The following is a 23,049-nucleotide window of genomic DNA, read 5'->3' as shown; positions in this document are numbered from 1 at the left end:
GTCTCAAACCATGTTTTTCTATGTAGAACACTTTTAAAGTGTTCAGTCGAAATAGCATAAAATCCAAAAGAGTAGCTACATTGCTTCTTAAAAATGATCTTAATAACTCCCTCTAAATAACAGTTTTTTAGAGCCTGATCATTATTGCAAAACATTTGACTGATACAATAAATGTAATTAATTCATATACTGTCAAAGTCCAAAATTGCAATGTTTCTAAGCCATTTGTGTTTTTAACCTTGCTGCTTGACTAAATATGTTAGCTGCAGTAATGATGGGCCTAATACTTATTATAAAGTGATTAGTTATATGGATCTATCATTAAAAGTTAGCTTTCCCCCCACATATTACTTCCCATTGTAGGAAATGAACATGTAAACATACGCTGCTGTATTACAGATCCTTGAGCCTTATCGGGTTTTTTTTCCAGTGCTCCTCTCTCACAGGAAACAAAAAATTGACGCAAGATTCAGGTGTTAACCTGAGTATTTATTGTTGCAGTTTTTTTTTTGTTTGTATGTTTTTTTTGGCGGATACCTGTGTTTTCTGAATGGATGTTGGAAAAACCATCCGTTGATTTTTGCATAGGTCTTGCCTGTCGGTGGACAACTGTCCTTACTGGGGATGGAAAAACTCAGTACATCACAAAAACCATGCAGAAGGAGTGAAAGGCACAATCACCATATATATCAGATACACCAAATTGTATATGTCTTTATATTTCATTTTAGAGGAGGGATGTAGTAATTTAGATGAAACATAAGAAAATCCTCATGTGTTTTTAAGCTGCCATCATTTCAGGGCACAGTATAATCATATGAAACGCCCAGTCCCAGACATTCAATGCTTTTCATTGAAATATATTAGCGCACAACATTTCTAATATCTATATGGGAAAATACAAGCATAGTCTATTATATCATACTTTTATCATACATTTAATATCATTTAATAGAATCTATCTATCTCTTGCCTCAATCTTTCCCTGTACACATTCCTTGTATCATGTGGATTCGATACAATAGGTGATCACTCCCTCGCTCCATTTCTCTATGAGTTCCACTCAGATAGCACGCCTTTCAATAATCCTACTCCACATATTTTGGGACACATTCCTTTTTACATGACATTGGTGGCAAAGGAAAAAAAATTCTAAATACAGACAACTGGTCTGCAGTTGCACAGCTCCTCCAGAAGATTTTGCATTCACACAATGATGTATACACGTGTGTGCACACATGCAAACAATCACGCACACACACTTGATCTAACATTATTGACCTGTTTTCATTTTGTAGGTAAGAAAAAGATAAAACTATCCGCTTGGGCACATCACTTGATAGTAAGTCCCCATAGTGAGGCAGCGCCTGATCGGTGTGTCTGTGTGCGTGTCTGCATTCGAGGCTTATCATCAAGCACCTATCCACTGCAAGAGAATACACTATAATAAACTTGAAAATGGAAAGATAATATTTGCGTGACAAAAATTAACAGATGCTTAAATAAGTAATTTCAGGATAAACTGAACCAATAAACAGCTCTGGTATGTGATACAAAGGAAAAAATCATTTGTCTTGATCATTGAAATGAGAGAATTCCCAAAAAGCGCCGATGAATAACCAGATTCCCAACAAACTATTGTGCATAAAACATGAAATATAAAACCATGTTAATGTACTGGATCAGCACTAGCTTCCTAACAACACCCAGAACCTCTGGAGGGCAGTGTTTGCCCACGACACAGCGACTTGGGAGTTCTAGTGCCATTTGTTATGGTGCTCCACAACAAGATCAAGAGGTTGGGCAAAGAGCCTTAGCTGGTGGCTCAAACAAGCCCTGTTGGTTTGATCATGAGCACAGAGGTGAGGCAGAGAGAGGATTCGTATCATTCCCATTGCACACAACATTGTGGACTCAAATCCTGAGAGGCTTTGACATCTAACAGTGTTATAAATGGTTTTGTAATATTTACAAGGGAAATAAAAGACTTATCTGTATTCATACTGTTGCTTTTTTTTTCTTCTTCTCTAGCATTTGACATTTCAATACATTTTCTCACACACAGTTTTAATCCAAAACAAAATAAATCACAAAAGGAAAACAAAAACACAAGCACACAGCACACAGCTAAAACTTTGACTCACAAAATGTATGACAGTGCAAACTTACATCCATGTTTTGAATAATTTACAAACATACACTTCAGCACCATTGGTTACTATTGTTTTTGAATACATATCATTAAGCTAGCTGTAAGTGGACACTGTTCAAGCTCGATGTGCATCCAAAAAAAAGATGTGGTGGATTAAATTGGAAAAAAAAAAAGATGTATGTTAGATGAAAGCGAAATAATGTATTGTAAGGGGAAGGAGATGGAACTTGAGGATGATGTTTACCCCCTTTTTTCCTCACAGAGTTCCTTGCTATTCTGTCAACGCTCTAAAAAGATGGACTGTCGTATATAAACAGAGCCTTGTTTTTGGTGTTTATATGCAAAATGTTAAGATCACAGCACACACTGGGTGAGAATGGCAACTGTGTGCTGGGCACATGGCTTCAATTGAAATATGACACAGTTTAATAAATCGTCATGTTGTGTGCGTTTCAAGAGTTTTTTTTGTTTTTTTTTGTATTCTTGTTAAAAGCTTTCTTTGGTGGAACTGCAGAGAGCCAGAGACTGGAAAAAAACATCAAAAACAAAAAGAGTTGTGGAAATAAAGACAAAAAGACCCAAACCCACCATGTATTCCTATCCTGCACTTACTTTTACCAAACCAACCCTGTAACCCAATGGCGAGACCTGGATTCTATTAAATCTTCTACGTTCATGACCCTTTTGTTAAAAAAATCTATTTTAAACAAAAAGACTTAAAAAGCAAAACGCACCTTCTAAGTTACCTTTAATGATGCTCAATGTCTCATTTCCAGGCCTGTCAAAGGGTTACATTTTACTTTCCTTCAAGCATTTCAACCTAATCACACGCTTTAATACCACTTTGGTTAATATTCATTGTCTCAATTATTTTCTATTTTGTCTGATTTCTTCAACCTTTTGCCATCTCCCACTTGCTTGAATCCATCATAAAGCGAGAAAAGAGAAACTGCACGTTTCTGTAAATTATGTCGCTTGTATATCGCTTGGGTAAACTCGAACATGTTAAACTAATGTTTTTAGTGACTTTTTTAATCACATGGTATACACAAATATATAATTTGAGATAAAAAACCTTCTTTACTCTTAAACTGAAGAAAAGATGACTTGTTTACTATGCAAAGATGTTCAAGTTCCACATGTCTCCCTCTTGCATTTTCCCCCCTGCATTGTATCCCAATATCAATGGCAACTTAAAGATATTATCTCCAAATTTATTGGGTTGATTAAATGGACTGGACGGTTGAATTCATACAAATATGCCTGAAACAAGAGTGAAAGAAGGGTGAAGATTTCACTAACTAGGAGAGAAAACTTATAGCGCTCAACTTTTTGTGTATTTTTTTTTGACATTATTGTTACTAGGTATAAAGTGTAGAAATATTTTTATAGACTTTTCTTATAGTTTTACGGATACTGTGACTGAAAATAAGATTAGTAAAGTTCTGCTCAGATCTACTTAGAGGACTTGGTTTGTAACAGCACGACATGGCATTACACTAGTAAGGGAAATCAGACATTTCTAAATCAAAACAAAAAAGCACAGCTGATTGGTATTAGAGGGTCATATGACAGCGTGCGGTAAGTTTAAGAAAATATGTTGTTGTTGAATTCGTTTAATCATGTGTTTTTTAGCACTGACTAAGCACTACTAATGCCCTCGGAGTAAATGATGACCCCTTGTTTGCTCAGGAGTTTAGTGGCAGATGTTACGCTTGCTAGGCTGGTGAAGGAAAGTGTTTCTGCTATGGGTTGCATGGCGAGGAACCTGCTCCCTTGTGCGGTTTTGGCGTTGGATGCGTTTGCGGCTCAGATGGCGCCTCTCAATGCGGGCTTTGCTACGCTGGACCCTGGCCATTTGAGTGACTTTGGTCAGGGCTCCGGCCTGGCCAGCTGTACCACGACTGACCCTAGGGGGCGCGTTGCTGCGGGTGGCAGTAACGGCGGCCGGTTCAGGCGCTCTGCAAAGACAAAGCACGGTGATTATTGCAACAGTCATGAGGATGTTAAAACGAGTAGGTGCGCCTTTAGCTATCAGGGTGGTGCTTCTCACCTAACGTTGCTCGCCAGGCTCGCGATGCTTTCCTCACCCACGGCAGAAAGGTTGCTGTTGGAAACCATGGACAGGTTGTTGGGGGAGACGTACACAGACATGCTGGGGTGCTCGATGAGCAGGTCCTCCATTGGGCTGGCCTCTGCTGTGGCGCCTTCTGCGGTGAAACAGGGGGGAGGGGTGACAAACCAACTCTCATCCATGCAACCTCTCTCTGAGCCTGGCTTACTGCTACCCCCGCTGTCCCCACACTCACTCCCAGAAGCGGGAGACACCGACTCTGCGGAGCAGGGCGTGGAAAGTCTGGCCCGTCTTGGAAGGGTCACGGGTGCTATAGCACCCAAGTCTGACGGGCAAGCACACGGGTAAGACACGGGGTCTGACGATGCCACGGCCCTTTTTGCTCGAGCTTTACGTGTCCTGCGTCGCTTGTTCGATGAGTCAAGGACAGGAGCTGGGCATTCAGTCTGTGCAAGAGTGTCTTGATGAATTGACAGGTTACTGTCTGGTTGTGAATGTGCAATAAGAGGGGCTCCTGTTTCATCATCGGTCTGCATCGTGCAATCCGATTCTTTTGAGCACATGGCAGTGATGAAATCAGGGATGGGACAGCCAAAGATGGATGTTTAAGTTGAGGCGTGGGGAGGTCGCAATTTTTATACATAGGTAGTAGATGTTGAGAAAGCCATGCAGGTTGAACGGGGATTTTTGTGAAGTCCACATACGCACGCGCACACACACACCAGTGTGGGAAATATAAAGGTGTTTAAAAATTGGAAGAGGAGGAGAGGAAGGGGCAGGGAAACACAAAACATAAAAGAGTCACATCATTAGTTATGCTAACCCTTTAAGGGATCTGATTATGTCAGAGACATAATTCTTCTCCAGTATTCTTTTGAGCTCATCAGCAATTTGCCTTTGTCATGATCTCAATCATAAACAAAGAGGAAGGACATGTAATTGCACAAAGAAGTGAATGTATCCATCATCTGACTGACAGCCTTGTTGGTAAGGAGGCCTCATGTGTCAACACCAGTGTAGCGGTGGCCCGTGTTAGTAGAGTTTTCAGTCACTCCCATGATGCCTCTACGTCAAATGTTACCCCACGGAAGCACGGTCATACTCCAGACTGCAATGCTATCTTTCAGTTACCCTACTCCTGCAAAACTTCACGCAACATTTGCTCCATGAATTGCTTACCAGACAAGCTGACAAGCATCCATCCCTCCTCGTCGGCCTCCGTCACGCAGGGATTGGGTCCCTTGAGCTCAACTGCCACCTCCTCAACTTCCCCAAACAGCAGGTTGGTGAGACGTTGAAACATGATTGCTTGTGTTCTCAGGTGTTGAAGACTTCGGCGCTTTTTGTCGTCCGCAAGAAAAAGCTGTAGCTGCCTTTGATTTTGTTATTTGCTTTTTAGGTATCGCTTGCTGTTGGTTAATATATTGTTTCTTCTTGTTGTTTTTCTTTGCAGTCTTTTTTTTCCCCACTTGAAGCCCTTTGCTGGATCTTGGGTTCAACAAAGACGAGTGGATGGGCTTCTGTAGTGCAAATGTAAGGTTTCACTTGGTTCGCATCAAAGGCCTATTGGAAGAGAGAGAAAAAAGAAAGTGGTTACTTTTCACTGACTTCCTAAAAAAGACATCTGAGTTAATTTCCTATTGCTTAGACAAAGAACCACAGATGACATTGTGCAGCGTGAGCTTCCTCGGTGTTACATTACGAGTTTGACATATTTTCTCGGGCTGCACTTGAACTTTTAGGGATTTTTCGCCTGGGTCACAGAGCTGAACTAAATAATAAAATTTCACAACAGAGTCTGTTGAGCTGCTGGAAGCCAAAATATCAATTACATTTTTAAACGAAGAAGAGTTTTTTAGGGATGGGCTAAAAGAAGGTCAGGGCACCGATAGAAATACTGATTATTCAACAAATGGTACTGGAGCCGGCAACACGATAATGAAGAAGGTACCGGGTTACAGCCTTTATAAATATTACATACACAGGCAGAGGAATATAGGTGACATACAAAGAAATAAATTGATTTTGAACTGGTGGAAAATGTCCTTGCGCTGTCTTGCCTTACAAAAACTATAAATTTGGATAACCACCGAGTGGCAGCCCGACCACAAATGATCACACCTCAGGACAGAGTAGGAGGTGGGAAATATTAAAAAAGAAACCGCAAACTCTTTCAAACTGAAAAACCAAAGATGTAAAAAATGTTAATGCAAACAGTAGTGAGGCAATGAACAAGTGACTGGCCGAAACAGGAATGATGATGTAATGTTGACCAGATGTCTGAACAGCAAATGCTTACAGACCAAATCCCTCCATGATCAAATAGGGGGGGATAATATTTACTTGTTTATTTTATTACAATAAAATTGTAAACTGAGCGAGTCTAGCCACAGAGTGCACACTGGCACCATCGCCGAGTACACTTCAGTGTCGCACTCAAACACCTTTTACTTGGGAGTTAAATGACATTACAATATCTGTCAGTAGTAGCAATTCAGATTTAGATCTTAACCCACTGCCCACTCCATCCCAAAAGTGCTCATAGGAGACCAACAGGTGTTGTTGACAAATCAGCTCACTATATAAACTCCAAAATAAAAGACATGTTTGAATGCTTGTCATGTCAGGGATCAGAACACTTCCTTACGTCTTTATTTGGAAAATCAGGGTGACTATGTAGGGACATCTCAACCCAGAAACAACAAAATAATATGGTCATTCTCATTAAAATCAGTGTGAACCTACTTCTAATCTGTAATTTAAAAAAAAATAAAAAACCTCTCTAGATTACAAAGTCTATCCAGTCAGTTAAGTTGCAGGGCCCCATTCCTTTCATGCTTCACAATTAATTTGTCTGACTAAACTTTGTCTGTTTGTTAAGTCTGGGTGTGGTTTTATTGTATTCCAGGACATAAAGAGGCTAAACTTCCGAACTTAGTTATCTTTTAGTTTAATCATGAAACTGCAAGAAGACCTGATTGCTGCTTTGGATAAGACTGTAAGTGTCTATGGTAAAAATCAGAAACATGCTTAAATCACTTTATGCATTTTGGTTGCTTTAAGACTCATTAAGAAAATTGGAAATGATTGAATGGTGACAATGTAGTCATCAATCCGACACAAATATCTGTCTCTAGCATTGGTTGCGTTGCATGTATTACCACGCTGACATAAGTGACGCATATTTTTGAATTGTAAATTATAAAATCAGGATCACGGCTGTGCAAATTTGCCATCTCTTCCTCAACAGGAATATAGATGTAAATCAAACCTGTACACCTGGTACTGGTCCAGGAATAACCTTTTATTGTTCAGTCACTATACAAGTGTGGATATATTCTACACACTTGCATTGCAGAATCCCTTTGTTCTTATATGACCTTAAAGGAGATGAAAAAGTCACAATCGTGTTTTTTTTCCGGGGCCGAGCATCACATCATACAGTGATATTTCTTTTGCAAAACATAAAGGCGGGATTCCACCGCTCCTCCTCGGAGTGGGGACTTTAAAATGTGGGCGTGGCCAACGGGCGGTGGGCGGAGCCTCTGGAGAAATGAAAACAAGACGCCTGTGGCGTCACGCTGACGTCACTGACGCTGACGAAGAGGCTCCAGTTTACCGGAGCGAAGAGAAACGGCGAAAACAATAATAAAAAATACTTGGTGAAAAAGAAAAGATTGAATAAAATATTATAAAGAATAGTTGCACGACGGATGTTTGCTCCAATGTATCGAAAATGATTGGACAACCGCAGCCTTGGTGAAGGGGATTGTTTCGACGTTCTTTAAATAAATAAATAAAGACGAAGAAGAAAAGATGCTGTTACTGGGAAAAGAAAAAAAAATATATACATGGGGGTTAATATATGTGAAGAAAACCAAACGCCGAACTCGACCGTTCGGTTCGACGGCCGAGACAACGTCCACTTTCCTCCGTGTATCCGGGCTAAACATGAATTATCTGTGTAAGCCCTCCAGCTGAAGGGTCACAGCAATGACAGCTGGGGATCACCGACACAAGAGCCTGCTGGCGATACGGCGTTATTCTTTTCCCCCGTAAAATGTAACAATCGGTGATATCTTCAGAACAAAACAAACAAACAAAGAAAAAAACAAACACAAACATCCGCCATCAACTTGACTCCACATCAGCGTTTGGTGCAGTTAGCATAACAACGGCTGCAGGCGTCCTGCAGGGAGCCGCGGAGGACGTCGAATACAGGAATACAGATTTAAACTGTTGCACTGCTCTCACATCGTTCGACGATCCGATAATAACCATTTGTAATCCCAACACAACGGTCAGCGATATGACACAGGGTGAAACCACTTCACTATAATACACGAAACGGGATTCTACCGTGGCCTGTGTTGACGATTTCTATTAACACGGATACGGCATACAGTTCTTTTGATGAAATCACAGATGTAAATACGAAAATAATGCATCGATTATCAAATGGAGAGCGCCTACCTGCCTTTGCAGTAATATTCAAGTTGTAAACGAGATCACACACAGTAGAAACGACAAAAATTCTTAAAGCATAGCTTTAGATAGCCTTTAAGTGAGGTAGTCAAAACACCATGATATAAAAAAATAAAAGGCTTTCTTCTCAGAAGAAGGGCTTCTTGTAAAATGTTACACTGATGTTTCAGATCATAACATCTGCAGCTTTTAACGCCTTCTCCTCTATGTATATATTTTTTTTTTTCTTCTTCTTCCTGCAGATTCTCCTCCTGCTTATTGCTGCCTCCAGCTGATCCTCGGATCAGTATGTAGAACGTACAAAACAGCTGATTGTGAGATCACAATACTCCTGGCCACGCCCATCGCCCCGCCCCCCGCCAGCGCATCAGCCAATCAGAATATTACACAAGCCAGAAGCTGGGCCCCGGGGCTGCGCGGTGGGGGGGCCGGACGAGGGCAGCTGTCAACCTGCACCCGACGCCGATTTCCGGTCAGCATCGCCTTCTATTATGACTCGCGTTGCGGGTGGAAAAACCGATCCCCAGTCTGTTTTCAACCAGTAACAGTCATGGGAATATGTGTTGCAAACCAAGTGACTAAACAGGTCCGTGTTGCCTGTATCGTTTCGATTTTATGCATCCTATCTAGGTCGCATTTGTGGATCTCGACGAACATTGTCGCTGTAAATCATGCACGATGCGTGAGATTTCGTTCCTGCACCATACAGCTCTAACTTGTAAAGATTACAGCTGTGTTTCCAGTGATGTCACTTTAAATTTCACTTGTAAATAGAGCTCTTCGCCCCACCCCGTCGACCTCCTTCCCTCAGCTGAGACGACCTCCATGTTCCACTTAACATTCACCAGCCAATCACACTCGGCTATCCAATGCAGCATTTGAGTAACCAATGGTCTTTGCAGAAGATGTGGAAAAACCCCTGGTGGTCACTTTCACACTCTGCAGTCTGCAAAGCTCCAAGAACACACTGCCTTTTATGAGTGAAAATTGCTGTCTATTGACATAGTGTGTCTGTGTGTGTGTGTGTGTGTGTGTGTGTGTTGACTGAAAGACCACATTGCTTCTAGACAGTCTGTGTTGTTTGCACTTGCTTGAGATGATTCTTAAATACACAACACCATGTCCTGGACGCCCCTGCGTGCCGCTGGCAGGGAGGATTGTGCTGCTGATTTTCCCTCACTCTGCCGCTTCACTTTTTTTCCGCTCATTTTTGCTTCGTCTTTTGTTATTGTTTTCATATCGTATGTTTCTTTTGAAATTTCTTGTGTGATTAACCTTCTGCTTTCCATTGTTTTACAACTCATTTGACTTTATCAAACCGAGGTGGATTTTACCTTATAATTTTACATGATATAACTCAATCATGCCTTCCCGCATCTCTTCCCACAGAGAAATTCTGTGAAAAAATGAATTGTTTTCTAAAAACTAATTTGCTTTTGAATTAGCCATTTATATGATGTCTATGATGCCAAGATGATATGGTTAAGAAAGTCTAGTTGGCACTTTGAGGAATTTTCATGATATCTTACATTAAAATAGTACATTACCCAATTTTTTAAAGCTGGAAAACATATTTTGCAGATGTGTGTTTAGTCAGACATAACTTAAAAAAAAAAAGAAGAAAAACTTATGAAACCCACCAACTAGAGGTCCTGCCAAGTAAGCTTAAATGCTTCCATCACAAAGGGATGAGCCGAGCGACTGGCCCGGTGCGGGCTTTGCAAACGCAAGGTGATATGCTTTCAGTTTATATAGTTACAAGGTGCTAGGCAACCCCCCCCCCCCATACACACACACACACACACACACCTCACACGCACAAGCATAGACATTTACCCAGCAATGATTAAATCCCAGTACGGTAGACATGGTTAAAAGGACGGCCTGTGCATACTTGCTGCTGTTTTTGTTCTCATCAAGAAAAGTCTGTGGCTTACTACAACCTGTGATATCATGTCCTTCTAGCACATTGTTGTTATCAGTAACTCACTTATCAGTGAACTGTAGATTTCTTTCAGTTTTTTAACAGATTTATTTAACAAATGGGATGGGACAAAAACAGATTTAGGTTTTAATTCATTAGCAATTGCTCCTTTGCATCCCTTCGTGGTTGAGGCAGAGGTTTGAGTGAAACCGCCTTGCTCCGCTGAATTCCCAGTTTCCCAAGCAAGCCGGAGGCCGGAGAAATAGGTGAAAGGTTACAGTCCCCCTCTTGTTGAGATGTTGATATTCATAAAAATGACATGTTATGCTGGCTTAACAGCATGTCTGGCCTTGAACTCTCTGACACAGCTGACAGGTATGTGCTTCATGCTGAGGGTTGCATGCTAGTCAATCCTCACACTGGAATTGTTACTATTTGTTTGGGGTAAATGGTCAAGGTGTGGCGCGGGACTGTTTGACTCAGAAGTCTTAGTCACAGCATGGTGACACGACTGTTTACTTGTCTGCAGCCGTGCCATCCTTTTCCTTCAGCAGGAACAAACAGAACTGGCTGTGTGAGAGGACAGTAAGTTTTTGTTGTCATTTATTTTAGAAAAGCGTAGCGGCTTTAAAAAGACTTTTCAGGGAAATTGGTATGGAACAACAACAGACATGAGTTCAATAAACTCTGCATACTTTTTCTGCATATTATAACATGGAGCCTCCTGCATGTGTTATGAGTGTTTATTTGGGCCTCTGTCTCCCGTCCTTTGAACGCTTGCAGACCGGCTGCTGGCAGAAGATAAGGGCAGCAACCTCAGAAGACATATGCAACGTGCTGTCGCGGTCGTTCGGTTCCAACATAAATTCACATTTGATTTCTTGCTTTTTAGGAGGCAATGTAAGCGAATACTTTATCGATGCATCTTCATCAGTCTTAGAATAATATCTTTGTGTACTTTTAAAGAAACGCTCGAGTTAAATTGAAACTCGAAACTGGGAGGTGAAAGTATAAATGCCATTGGCGAAGCTGTATTTAAGCCTTCCCCTCACATGCCTTATGGTCGGCTTCTCATGTTGCACGCAGGGAGCCTTTACATAATACGCTCGGTTACACTGTCCGGACCCAAACATATCACAGTGGACACGGATAACACTTCCACTATTCCTTACGCGGCACTGACTCAACATAGCAGGTTTATGTCACACAACCAATGTATCACATCAGAGCTGATATGGTGTTTCTCCCCTGTTCCCGGGAATTTCGACAACCCAGTGAACTCTTTTTTGCAGATGGAAATGAGAGAAGAAGGAGAGTGCAAAGATGTCCCTTATCCTATCTTTCTTTTTTCATTCCTACTCCCTCCTTGAGCTTCCCCCGAAGCCATTTTGCCTCAGTCCTCCCCCTAGAAGGCTCGATCGAACGGGGGCTGGAAACGGCGTCCCCGGCCAGGGTGTTCTGATAAACACGGCGAGCGTGACGACAGGCTGTGCTCTCCAGGGGCTGTAGCCCCTCATGAACTCTCCCCCGCCGAAGAGAACTTCACATGAGAGCTATTTTAAATTCCCCGAGGGATTAAGTCCTGCTTTGGATGATGCAAAACTTCACTGGTCTGGTTCACTTTAACAAATGCATACTTTGCTAGTGTTCTATTATCTGTCTGTCAACGTCCCACTTTTGGTTTGGGAGGAGATGAAGTGCAGACTTGGAGTGCCTGAATTAAAAGTGTCCCCCTGACCAGAAAAAAACAAAACATGGGCCGTGCATGAGACCAGCAGAGGGCAGTGCTGAGCGGCAAACTTACTTACCTTACTTTTAGCACTTATTATCAACGACAGTGATTTTTTTTTCCTCTCAGTCACTGTGAGGGAAAAAAGTATCATGCCACACGATGACATGTGGAATACAAAGAGGTGAGGAGCATCACATATGTTAACCTCAACTGCTTCGGTATACTTAGGGGTGTGTTGCTGTTAGGATAGACGACAAGGCGCTCACTGACACTTGAAATCCAGACCTCAGATCCTGTCCTCAAATTACAGTGAACATGAACTGACAGCTGACCCTTTGACAATTTTATAAAGAAAAAATCCCCTCATTGATGCACGGCAAGGGGATGTAGCTCAGTGGTAGAGCGCATGCTTTGCATGTATGAGGCCCCGGGTTCAATCCCCGGCATCTCCAATAGACTTTTCCTCTCAGTTTTAAATGAAGTTTCATCATCTCCCTTTAAAATAAAATGTTTTATGCAAATAGATTTTTTATAACAGAATGCGTATATTTTCATAGACCTGAATTAAAGGGCAGTGTAAAGAACTGCTCTTACCTCGTCACATTGCGTATATATCATGCCTATACACTATGTCTATAACTTTATTTATTATCATGTATATATGCAGAGCTGCAGATCTCACTGCTAAATGTCATTGTGCCTGCACAGTCCCAAATAATAATCTTGAGTCTTGAATCCCCATCACGATGCAGCCTTATTATAAGCTCACGTCACACACATAACACACATTCACACCACACGCTCCTCATTGCACACACAATGAGACACATCACTGTTGTGAAAAATATATACATTGTAATATACATTCAATCATGTGTATTCATATTTATATATCTTCCCGCACTACCTCACTGACCCCTTTACTCCTGTTGAGTCCTACTTAACTACCACAGCATTGCACTCTGCACTTTGTATTATGTAGTGTATCATATTCTTTGCCCAGTCTGTGTTTATCTTCAGGTCAGCACACAGTGTAACTGTCAACTGTTGCCACATTCCTTCTACGTGTGAACTTCCTTCCCTTTTTAAATAATTATAATAAAGTATTTATTCATTTTTATTATTTATTATTAGTATTTTCGAGAAAATGTTGATAAATAGCTTCATATTTTGCTAGTATGATCACAATGTGTCACTTTTGTATTTGTGCTTATGCTTTATCGCTCAGCTGACTGACAGTGAGGGGGGGTTAGGGGTTCAGAAGCATTCTGCATTTTTGAGAAAGGTCATATGAGGCAACCGACAGTCAGGTAGTTCCACAGCCTGGAAAAAAACATACTGGCTGTCACAGATGGATGTTCTCTGCTTTTAGCAAGGTGGAGATGGGCTATCGTCCAAGGAGGACACACTATCTGCCCTGAAACAGGGCCTTTGGGGTCACGCACCCGTACAAGCCTATAAAGTCTTAACCCACATACAAGTCTGCACATTATGACCTAAAAATGTATTTTAAATTGACCTTGACATGATTGCCACATATCCATTCCACAGGATGTTTGCCTGGCACGCTCTGCACTTTAAATACAGGTTTCAGACGGATTATGCGTGTGTGCAATGTGCTTTTTTTTTTTTTTTTTTTTTTTTTTTTTTTTGAGATTCACATCCCAATGAATGTAATTTATTTCATTTTTTTATGAGCCAACTAATAAGTTTATCAAGAAATTAATCAAACTTCAGTGAAATTCAGAGATCTGATAATATGAACACTGCCAAAGAAAAAAAGTCAAATTGACATTTTCTGAAGTGGGAATAATTACTGTCATATTTGAAGCATTTTCATAGTAATAATCATGTATTTATACAGAGGTTATATTTAGAATTTAGGAGCCAGAAGATGGATGGATGGAAACTCCCCTGGAATCGCTGACAGGGAAACGCCTAACAATTATCACAACAAGGTCTTTTGGCGCCCTCTAGTGGCCAGTTAGGGAACTGCCCCCGTGAACTTAGTATTTATTTTGAACACTAGATGGCGCCACTGAGACGTCGTTATTTTATTGTCCGGAATGGTCTTGAATAAAATGAAAACAGTGAGTTACCGCCTGACCTCGAGGAAACAGACCTCTGTCCAAATACCATCAGATCATCTCCAAAACATCCACCGACTCGCCGATGACCTTTTATGGTGCCATATATATCACATCAAAGGGCGTCTGCGGTGGGACTGCAGCGTCTGACCAGATAAAGGGAGAGCGGATCACACAAACCTCCACATCTGGCTCAATTTCATCAACTGGCTTCTACACAAGAACTCTGGATTCTGTGACAAGATAATTTCTTTGTCATACAATAAAACACAAAATCCGCTGTATACGTTTTCACAATCCTGTCTCAGTGAAAATCAGCCGTCGCCACCTCATTCGAAAATGTTTCCAATGGCGACGCGGTGTTTGCAGATCAGGAACACAATAAGTGGTTTGACACGTCTGTTTACGGGAGACAGTTCAACAGTGGAGCATTGGCCATATAACAAACATAATATTATGGGGTTAATTATCCAATGGTGACAGATATAAACTGCAGGTGCATTTGTTGATTGGTTTTATGTGACATTCATTTCTCCATCTCATTGTGCAGCTTTTGTCATCAGCATTTTGAACTTTGGGAAAGTTATATACGTAATATGACATATTAACTGGGTTTCATGACGAGCGCTCGACAATGCACACATTGGAATATAAATAATGCACGGATTTATCCGTATTTAAAAAAGAACAAAAGTCAGTTCAAGTCAAAAGTAAGTGACAAAAATGATTGTTAAATGCATTTAAAGTATACATTTCAAATTTTCACACATGCATAAAGGGATATTAAACACGTTCAATCTATCTGCATTTCTCCGCCAATCCTCAACCATCTTAGAACAATCACGTAAATGCAGTGCAGCAGGATGTTAGAAACGTCCGCCTCGTTGTTTGGTTACACATTTTGCTATTCTAATATATACTTAAAAAGAATTCACATTTCAAGATGCTGCTCCAAAAAAAAATAAATAAAAAAATAAAAAAAGAATCAAACAATCTATGCTCTATGGCTTAATTTCCACATTTTTGACAAACTGTGCTGTGGTTTCCAGGCACACAGCCCGGCCATGAGCAACCATGCAATTCGGACATTGTTTTTCATATTTAGGAGAAATATACAGAGCATCTAGGAGCGGCGGGTCAGTTTTCGGGGACTGTTGTTAAAGTGTCTTGATATCAAATCCAGATTTAAACAGGGAGGCAACACAGACCACATGTTTTGTCCTTCCTGCCAACACTGCCTTCTTGGGGGATAATCTTATCTCTCCCTCCTGGACCTCTGAACTGAAGGTGACCATCGATGCACATCTGCATAGATAAACAAACATACGGTGGTTGAGTAGTAACAGAAAATCAATACAAACTCATAATTAAGGAACTTACATTCTGTGTCATAATTTGCCAGCAAATCTGAAAAGCACTCACTCCTGATCAATGTCCCCTCCCTGAAAACCTCTCAAACTGTCTTGAAATGAGGAAATAGATTTTTCAAAAGGCAAAACGGGCCGTTTCTGAAAAGACATCAGAGACCTGTTTTGCCGTTGACCGACTTTTCCATTTTCTTTGGGATGCAAGTGAAGAACCTCAGTCCTCACAAGATCAGAAGGATACCCGAGAGGGTTGCTTTTCAGAGCTGTTGTGCCTTAGCCCGGGTCCAACAAACAACCTGCCTGATCCTCCATGTAAATGCTGCTGAGTGGCCATTACCTGTCGTCTGGATGCTCTGAAAAACAACAATGCACCTGATTATTCCAGCGTGATCTGCATTGGCTTTAAGATGTAAAACGTGGCTACAAGACCTTCACTTGTGTGCTTCTCACTCCATCAAGCTGTTTCTGGACCGGATTTGGCTGCTTTACCAACAGCAAAAGGAACATGGGGATACAACATGTTACAGCATTTCCCATTTGAATGACCGCGAACACAAATAAAATATTAAAAGATATTTCTCTTTTGCGCCGCATTGCATTTTGGTCTGGGTAAGACGGAGTTGATATAAGTGCAGTCTAGCCCTGAATGTGAATGACAATATCTAAAATAAAATAAAAAATCTAAATAAATAATAATAAATAAAAAAAATAATAGAAATATATTTCAGGATATCCAAACAGACTTGTTCATTTTTAAGTACCACCAGAAAAGGCTGTGGGTGTGAATTTGATCAATCACACAAAAAATCTTAAATGGAAATTAAATACATTTCAAAGATAGTAAAATGAGGGACGGTTCTAGTTTAAGAAAATAGTTTATAGAAAATAGTGGGTATATATATTTATATATATTCAAACTTTAACACCAACCAAAATGTTTTGAAAAACCTGTGATTATATACATATATGTATATACACATAAACACACACACACACTCACATCTACATATATATCAATATTTATAACTGCACATCATACACAAATGTGAGTTAAATAATTGTAGATGTAGCTAGGGCACATATGTTTTACAGCCCATGCAAAGTTCTTAGAGGATCAAAATACTGTATTAGCCTTATGAAACATACAAATGCATATGCATATATATACACACCTGATACACACTCACATAAACACACAAACACTGTTACAATGATTAATTCTCTCTTTTGCTCTCGCTTTGGGCCGTGCCTCCAAAATGGGAAATAATGTAAGGGTTGAAAGCAGCATTTGAAGAGCAGACACATAGGGAAACGCCTGAAGCCAGAGAGAAGGAGAAGAAAACATCTGTTCAGAGCAAAAGACGTTTTATGTCCTCATGTCATCCGTGTGTCAGGAGGTCGCTCTGACCCGGCTTCAACGCACATTGTCTGCAGTCACAATGTTCTCCTCAAAGAGTCAATGCAACAGTGTATAATCAGCTGTTTTCACTTACAGCCCACCCCTTGCCCCCGTGTGTGTATGTGTGTGTGTGTGTGTGTGTGTGTGTGCGAAAGAGAGAGAGTGTCAGGTGGATCTTCAGATTTGTTATTATTGTCGAGTTCAAGTAAACGATAATCATAGATCAGGGTTTGAGTCCAAGACTCCCCCTGACTGGGATCATAAAAACAGCATTAAACTTTAAAATAAATCTGCTTCATCCCAGGCATCCACAGCCGGGATGACTTTCACGTGTGTCTTTGCTATTTGCTTTTTGTTTTACTGCTGCCTTGCCCCCCTCCGACCTCCAGTCTACGTGGCGTCGGCGTCAACAAGCGTCTAACAACGTGTGAACTCCCGGGCATGCCGTGACAATGGCGCCCATGGACAGGTGCACACACACACACACACACACACACATACACACGCACACACATACACTAGTGTCGGGGAGCTTTGCACTCCCTTTGCACTGTTGAACTGAGACATTCCAGCTGGAAGGCTGGCACCTGATTGGAGGTGTCAGATGGAACAGTGCGCATCCACGTACACGCAGCGGGAAAGACAATAATAATAATAATAATAAAAGGAAATAAAAAAGAAAATCATCTGAGAATCAGGGCCAGCAATGGGCTTCTTTTTTTTTTTTTATTGGTATCTTTTATTTAGGCCTAAATTAATGACGGACTATATTTGGACACAATTACGCACAAAAACACATGTTGCCATTACGCACGATTACGCACCGGACAAACAAGCGGATAAAGCGTGCAGGCGAGCTGACGTGCGTCTCGGTGCCATGTTTTTAGTTGTTTTTTTTTAATTCTTGACGGTTTTAAGCAGGACCATGAAGAGCCCTTCGGCATTATTATATTGTTCCAGCCAGCCGGGGATCTGTTACACCTCGGATCGCACCGTGAACAGGCTGCAAAACAGCGACTCCTTTTATGGGGGGAGGGAGGGGGGGTAGATCCCGCAGAGAAGGGGGTGGGGGATGCGGTCAGAGTGAACTCATTGTCTCTTTTGCGTCGATTGGAGGGGGGGGACAGAGGGTTTGTCCTCTTGCTTTTCATCGGAGACTCACAGCCCCCCCGCGAAGAGAAAATTGTAAGTCGCTTTGGATAAAAGCGTCTGCTAAATGACTGTAATGTAATATAATGTAATGTAAAAAGTAATATTTCACTGTCAAAAAAAAGAACAGGACGGCGTGTGAAGAGCTGGTTGTGTTAAAAAAGTCCTTCAAGACTTAAAAAAAAATAAATCCAAATTTAAATGTGAACTTTTCTTGCGATGTCCCCGGGTGGGTGGGTGACAGGCGGCCGACAAGGGGCGCTGCAGCCTCAAACTACCCGCACTTAATAGAGAAATGAACAATGAACTGGGGGGAATAAGAGTGGTAAGAGTTTAATCCTATCTGTTTAGCGTGATTTCCTCACAATGAGCTAGTCAGACGTGCATTTGCGTGCCGTCCACACTCACAACAACAACAACAAAAAAAAAAAAAAAACACATTTCGACTAGGGTTGGAATCCCAGCTGCACAATCGCACCGTTCATACTCACATAAAAGACAAGGGTTGTGGCCCGCAGGTACAGAGAGGGCCATTATAGGCGTGAAAAGCACAATTAGATTTACAATTTGCGGCGGCGTTCCGCACACTGGGGCACCTGTGGCGAGTGTTCCCGGTGGCGCCCTGGAAGACTGGGTGTGTCCCTTGGGGAGTGGGAGTGGGGGGGGGGGAGTGATGGTGGTGATCCGCCCACCCACTCCGCTGCTCCGGGTACTATATGAGGAGGCAACTTTAGAAGCGCTTCTTCCACGTTTCTTTTCCACCTCCTGCGTCCATCACCATCGTGCGCCACCCGAACATCGATTCGGGGGATTATTTTCCAAGCTGCAGAGGGAAGCCCACACTATCACCATGCCTCGGTCCTTCCTTGTCAAGAAGTATTTCTCCAGCAAGAAACCGTATTACAGGGACAGCCAGTTGGAGAGTCAAACCGGTACGTCTTCCCCCCCCCACACCTGTGGTTCTGTGTCTTCACTGGTGATGTTATTGCTTAAAATAAGTTTATGGATGTAAGACAGGCTTTCAACTTGTCTTTGTGGTGTTAATTGTGGGGTGTGAAGTGACCTGAGAAGTGTAAATAAATCAAGTGTGTTATTAGATTGTGTGTCCTCACACCTCGACACCTTCCGCGCCCTCCCCTGTGTCCGCAGCTTTCGTCCCGGAGAGCTTTCCCCGTGCAGATCTTCCAACGCAGGACAACAGTTCTGCCCTGACCTGCTACCCCACCAAGCCCTTCTCCAGCAGCAGAGACACCCTCCCCGCGCCCCTCTCCCCCGTCACCGCGGGGTCTCTGCCTCCATCTCCGCTGGGCCCCCTGGACCTCAGCAACTCTCCCTTCACCAGCAGCGGCGAGGAGGAGGAGGACGGCGGACGTTCCTCCGATCCCCCCAGCCCGGACATCATCCAGCATACTTACCACTGCCTGCACTGCAGCAAAAGCTACGGCAGCCTCTCGGCGTTGTCTCGTCACCAGGCCTCCCATCACCAGCCCCCCCTCGCCGCTCCGCTGCAACAGAGCCGATCCCCACCCCCCGAGGCGTCAGCACGCCCGGTCTTCCACTGCAAACACTGCCCCAAGGAGTACGCCAGTTTGGGCGCCCTGAAGATGCACATCCGCTCACACACGTTGCCTTGCGTCTGCCCCACTTGTGGCAAGGCCTTTTCCAGACCGTGGCTGCTGAGGGGACATATCCGCACACACACAGGTGGGTCTCCGGGACGACTTTTCACACGATCGTGTCAGAGCGGCGCCATTGATCGGCCGACTGTTGACCTGTACCTTGTGCTAATTGATATTCATCGATGTCTCCCGTCGTGTGAACGACTGTTATTGCTTAGAATGGCATGATTTAATCTCCCGGAGTTTGCATGACAGAGACAATCGGTGTTAAGTAGGATAGGGTAGTGTCGCAAGTGATCTGTGGCTCATTTGAAAAACAATCACCGGAGGAGCGCCGATCTTTTGTACTGTTAATGAAGTGTCTTCCTGCTGCTAACCGTACTCTCCTTATCCAGGTGAACGCCCCTTTGCGTGCCAGCACTGTAACAGGGCCTTCGCCGATCGCTCCAACCTCCGCGCGCATCTGCAGACTCACTCCGACGTGAAGAAGTACCAGTGCGGCTCCTGCTCACGGACGTTCAGCCGCATGTCCCTGCTGCACAAACACAACGCCTCTGGATGCTGCCCCGCTCCGTAGAGACCCGCACTCCCCGAACCGCACCACGCCTCTGCTTCGAATAGAAAGCTAGAGAACACGGGGGTGTTGTCGCCACATCACTCCTGAAGGGATTGCAGATTGGAAATTAGACACTTTGTTTTTATAATATGACTACTTATGTGCATTTTACTGAACTCCGTAAAGATATCGAACTTTTTTTTTTTTTTCAGAGATAAATTGACTTTTAGTGGCGCGTTTCCGTCGTTGCGGCTTGTTAGCTGTCTGTATATGTATGAAATGAGAGCAGCTGGACTTGCAGTTAATTCCCAGGAAACTCCCATCGGTGCCGGCCGGTCCGGGACTCTGGCCACGTCGCAGCTGCTCGGGTGTGTTTGTGTGTATGTGGGGATGCCATTCCTCACCAGACTATACATACGTGACATGTGTGTATGAGCAAGTGAGCGCGTGTTGAGACAGCTGCCTGTGTGTGGTACGCTGTGACGGCTAGGGTGCTGTGGACATGGGAGCTCCGACCTCAGCGACAGGTGACCCTCCACTCACCCTTCCTCACTCCAAACACACACACACACGCTGTGTGATATCGGACATGGAAGGACCACTCAAACTTGACCAACTTACCGACACCAATATTACTTCCATTGGTGTCACAATGTCTTTTTTTTTTTTTTTTTAAGATTTTGTCCTTTTGTGTTTTTTTCTACAAACTATGTCTTTCTACTTAGGCGATGGATATTTTTTCTGCCACATGTAAATAAATGTTTTTGTTTAAAAAAAAAACCAAAGATGTGTGTTTGATGTGCTAATGGAGATTTTCAACAGGCATTGTGTTGACTTCCAAACTCCAAATGAGTTCATCAGGACAGACGTGCCGGTTTGTGAATGGGAACCCGGTGCCGTGCTAACGGGTGTGTCGGGTCGGGAATGGTTTGTGTGATGTTGAGTGATAAGGGGAGCACCTGTGCACACCTGCCAGCCTGTCAGCATGAACGCATAGAGGCACACATGTACATCACATGCTAAGCGGAGTGTGTGTGTGTGTGTGTGTGTGTGTGTGTGTGTGGGTGCAGGTGGGCGAGCTAGAAAACGGGCATGAGGGAAGAAATCCAACAATGCCTCCTGTGACCGGGTCTGCAGAACTAAGTTAGCGTGGGATACCTATTGATCCACTTCCTGCTTTATGAGTAATAACAGACGGAAACAGGAAATTTTAGGCTCAAAACCAACGACAAAAAAAAAAAACAGCACCCTAGAGAGCCAGCTCTAGAAAAAATGCCATGCTTGACACACATCCACTCAGACATCTGCTTTTACCTTGTAGGAACTTTGGGAGGAAGTCAGTGTAGGAACCCAGTCCTGGCTGAACTTACACATATGGCAGCAATGTGTCTGCAATCCCTGCTGCCCTCCTGACCCACAACCACTGACGCCAGCATGTCTTAGTGAGGTAACGTGTTTCCTCCAATAGGTTGGTGTTGAGAGGTGGATGCACGTGTGTGTGTGTGTGTGTGAGTGTGTGTGTGTGTGCGTGAGGGGGGTTTGAGGAGAAAAGCTCAGGATCAGATTGCATGACTTGGCTTGCCCAGTATAAACAGCACCCGAAAGACTTCACACACACATGCATGCACGCTCGCAGTGACACACACACACACACACATGGACACACATATTTATATACTGAATAAAAAGCTTTGATCAAGGGGTATTTTTCATTTGAATGGCGGCCTGCAGTGGAGCGACAGGTCAGTCATGTCACGGTTGCACACCTACGCAGGTAGTCAGGCAGAGAGACGAGCCGCAGTGAACCGAAAGCAACTTCAACACATTTGATGGCTGCAGAAAAGAGACGACAGGTGGATGAGATAAAACCCATCGAAGCCGCAGACTGATTCTGTAGGATCTCCTGTGATGAACAGAATTTCCACTGAGTGAAAGACGAACTTGCCGCTAAGCAGACATTTATATTTCAGCTGTTTTGAAATTTAACTCTGACATCTCGATTTGAGGGGTATTTTTCAGTGCGTAGGTGGCAGTCCATCTTTTTTTTTTTTTTTTTTTTCGCTTTGAGGCAATGAGATCACCAGACCTGTCACCTTTCCTTTTTGAGCGCGCACAAGACTGTAATATCATATCATTGTGTTTTAGCGTTCGCAGCGTCACGCATGCAGCCCCTGACTAATGTGACATTCCTGAGCCATTAGTGACAGACATACAATACTGCCATCTAACAGAAACAGAGAGAGACAGGACAGCTCTGTCTGCCGTCCCTGCAGTCTGCACTTGAGTCAAAGTATTAATTTGATTTTCCTGTAACAGGAAATCACGTTACGCTGACCTAATTATGAGGAAAAGGGGATTGCCATTCATTTTTATTCTTTGCGTGTGTTATTTCCATGGACAGAATGTCAGAACATTATTTCCACGCTCTAATAAATTACAACAGTAAAACAAGAAATTGCTGTTTTCTTGCAGCCTGGACTTAATAACGAAAATATCCCCTTCGGT

At 42.8% G+C, this 23,049-nt stretch overlaps 2 protein-coding genes and 1 non-coding gene across 6 annotated transcripts; 2 read left to right on the top strand and 1 right to left on the bottom strand.

The window, feature by feature from the left end:
• Nucleotides 1-461: 461 nt before the first annotated feature.
• Nucleotides 462-8,993, bottom strand: tp53inp2b (tumor protein p53 inducible nuclear protein 2b). Of its 4 annotated transcripts, XM_086141484.1 has the most exons (5): nt 8,700-8,993; nt 5,406-5,789; nt 4,462-4,776; nt 4,206-4,362; nt 462-4,113 (listed from the first exon to the last, which is right to left on the bottom strand). In XM_086141484.1, exons 2-5 carry the CDS (start codon nt 5,527-5,529, stop codon nt 3,849-3,851), a joined length of 861 nt encoding a protein of 286 aa, XP_085997610.1. In that variant the 5' UTR covers nt 5,530-5,789; nt 8,700-8,993; the 3' UTR covers nt 462-3,848. The 4 variants fall into 4 exon arrangements, with proteins under 4 accessions (XP_085997610.1, XP_085997608.1, XP_085997612.1 ...); XM_086141482.1 differs by having other exon boundaries at nt 4,206-4,776; XM_086141486.1 differs by lacking the exon at nt 4,462-4,776.
• A 3,754-nt stretch (nt 8,994-12,747) lies between these two features.
• trnaa-ugc (transfer RNA alanine (anticodon UGC)) lies at nt 12,748-12,819 on the top strand. Its single transcript has one exon. It is a non-coding gene; the product is annotated as a tRNA-Ala (tRNA).
• A 6,329-nt stretch (nt 12,820-19,148) lies between these two features.
• Nucleotides 19,149-21,313, top strand: snai1b (snail family zinc finger 1b). The gene is made up of 3 exons (XM_086141734.1): nt 19,149-19,301; nt 19,519-20,073; nt 20,384-21,313. Exons 1-3 carry the CDS (start codon nt 19,220-19,222, stop codon nt 20,563-20,565), a joined length of 819 nt encoding a protein of 272 aa, XP_085997860.1. The 5' UTR covers nt 19,149-19,219; the 3' UTR covers nt 20,566-21,313.
• The last annotated feature ends 1,736 nt before the right edge of the window (nt 21,314-23,049 follow it).

The sequence above is a fragment of the Fistularia commersonii genome, chromosome 34, assembly GCF_037954325.1.
Source record: "Fistularia commersonii isolate RoL2024-O1a breed Wild chromosome 34, RoL_Fcom_v1.0, whole genome shotgun sequence".
NCBI classification, from domain to species: Eukaryota; Metazoa; Chordata; class Actinopteri; order Syngnathiformes; family Fistulariidae; genus Fistularia; species Fistularia commersonii.
Note: the sequence above shows the minus strand (reverse complement) of the source record. Positions and strands in the feature narration are given on the sequence as shown.

What these genes read in the sequence shown, in the direction of transcription:
- snai1b (XM_086141734.1), top strand. Translation starts at nt 19,220, where the DNA reads ATGCCTCGGTCCTTCCTTGTCAAGAAGTATTTCTCCAGCAAGAAACCG. An exon ending in CCAGTTGGAGAGTCAAACCG is followed by an intron (nt 19,302 to 19,518) that starts GTACGTCTTCCC and finishes CTGTGTCCGCAG; the next exon opens with CTTTCGTCCCGGAGAGCTTT. An exon ending in ACATATCCGCACACACACAG is followed by an intron (nt 20,074 to 20,383) that starts GTGGGTCTCCGG and finishes CTCCTTATCCAG; the next exon opens with GTGAACGCCCCTTTGCGTGC.
- tp53inp2b (XM_086141482.1), bottom strand. Translation starts at nt 5,529, where the DNA reads ATGTTTCAACGTCTCACCAACCTGCTGTTTGGGGAAGTTGAGGAGGTG. An exon ending in GATGCTTGTCAGCTTGTCTG is followed by an intron (nt 4,777 to 5,405) that starts GTAAGCAATTCA and finishes TGTGCTCAAAAG; the next exon opens with AATCGGATTGCACGATGCAG. An exon ending in AGCCTGGCGAGCAACGTTAG is followed by an intron (nt 4,114 to 4,205) that starts GTGAGAAGCACC and finishes TTGTCTTTGCAG; the next exon opens with AGCGCCTGAACCGGCCGCCG.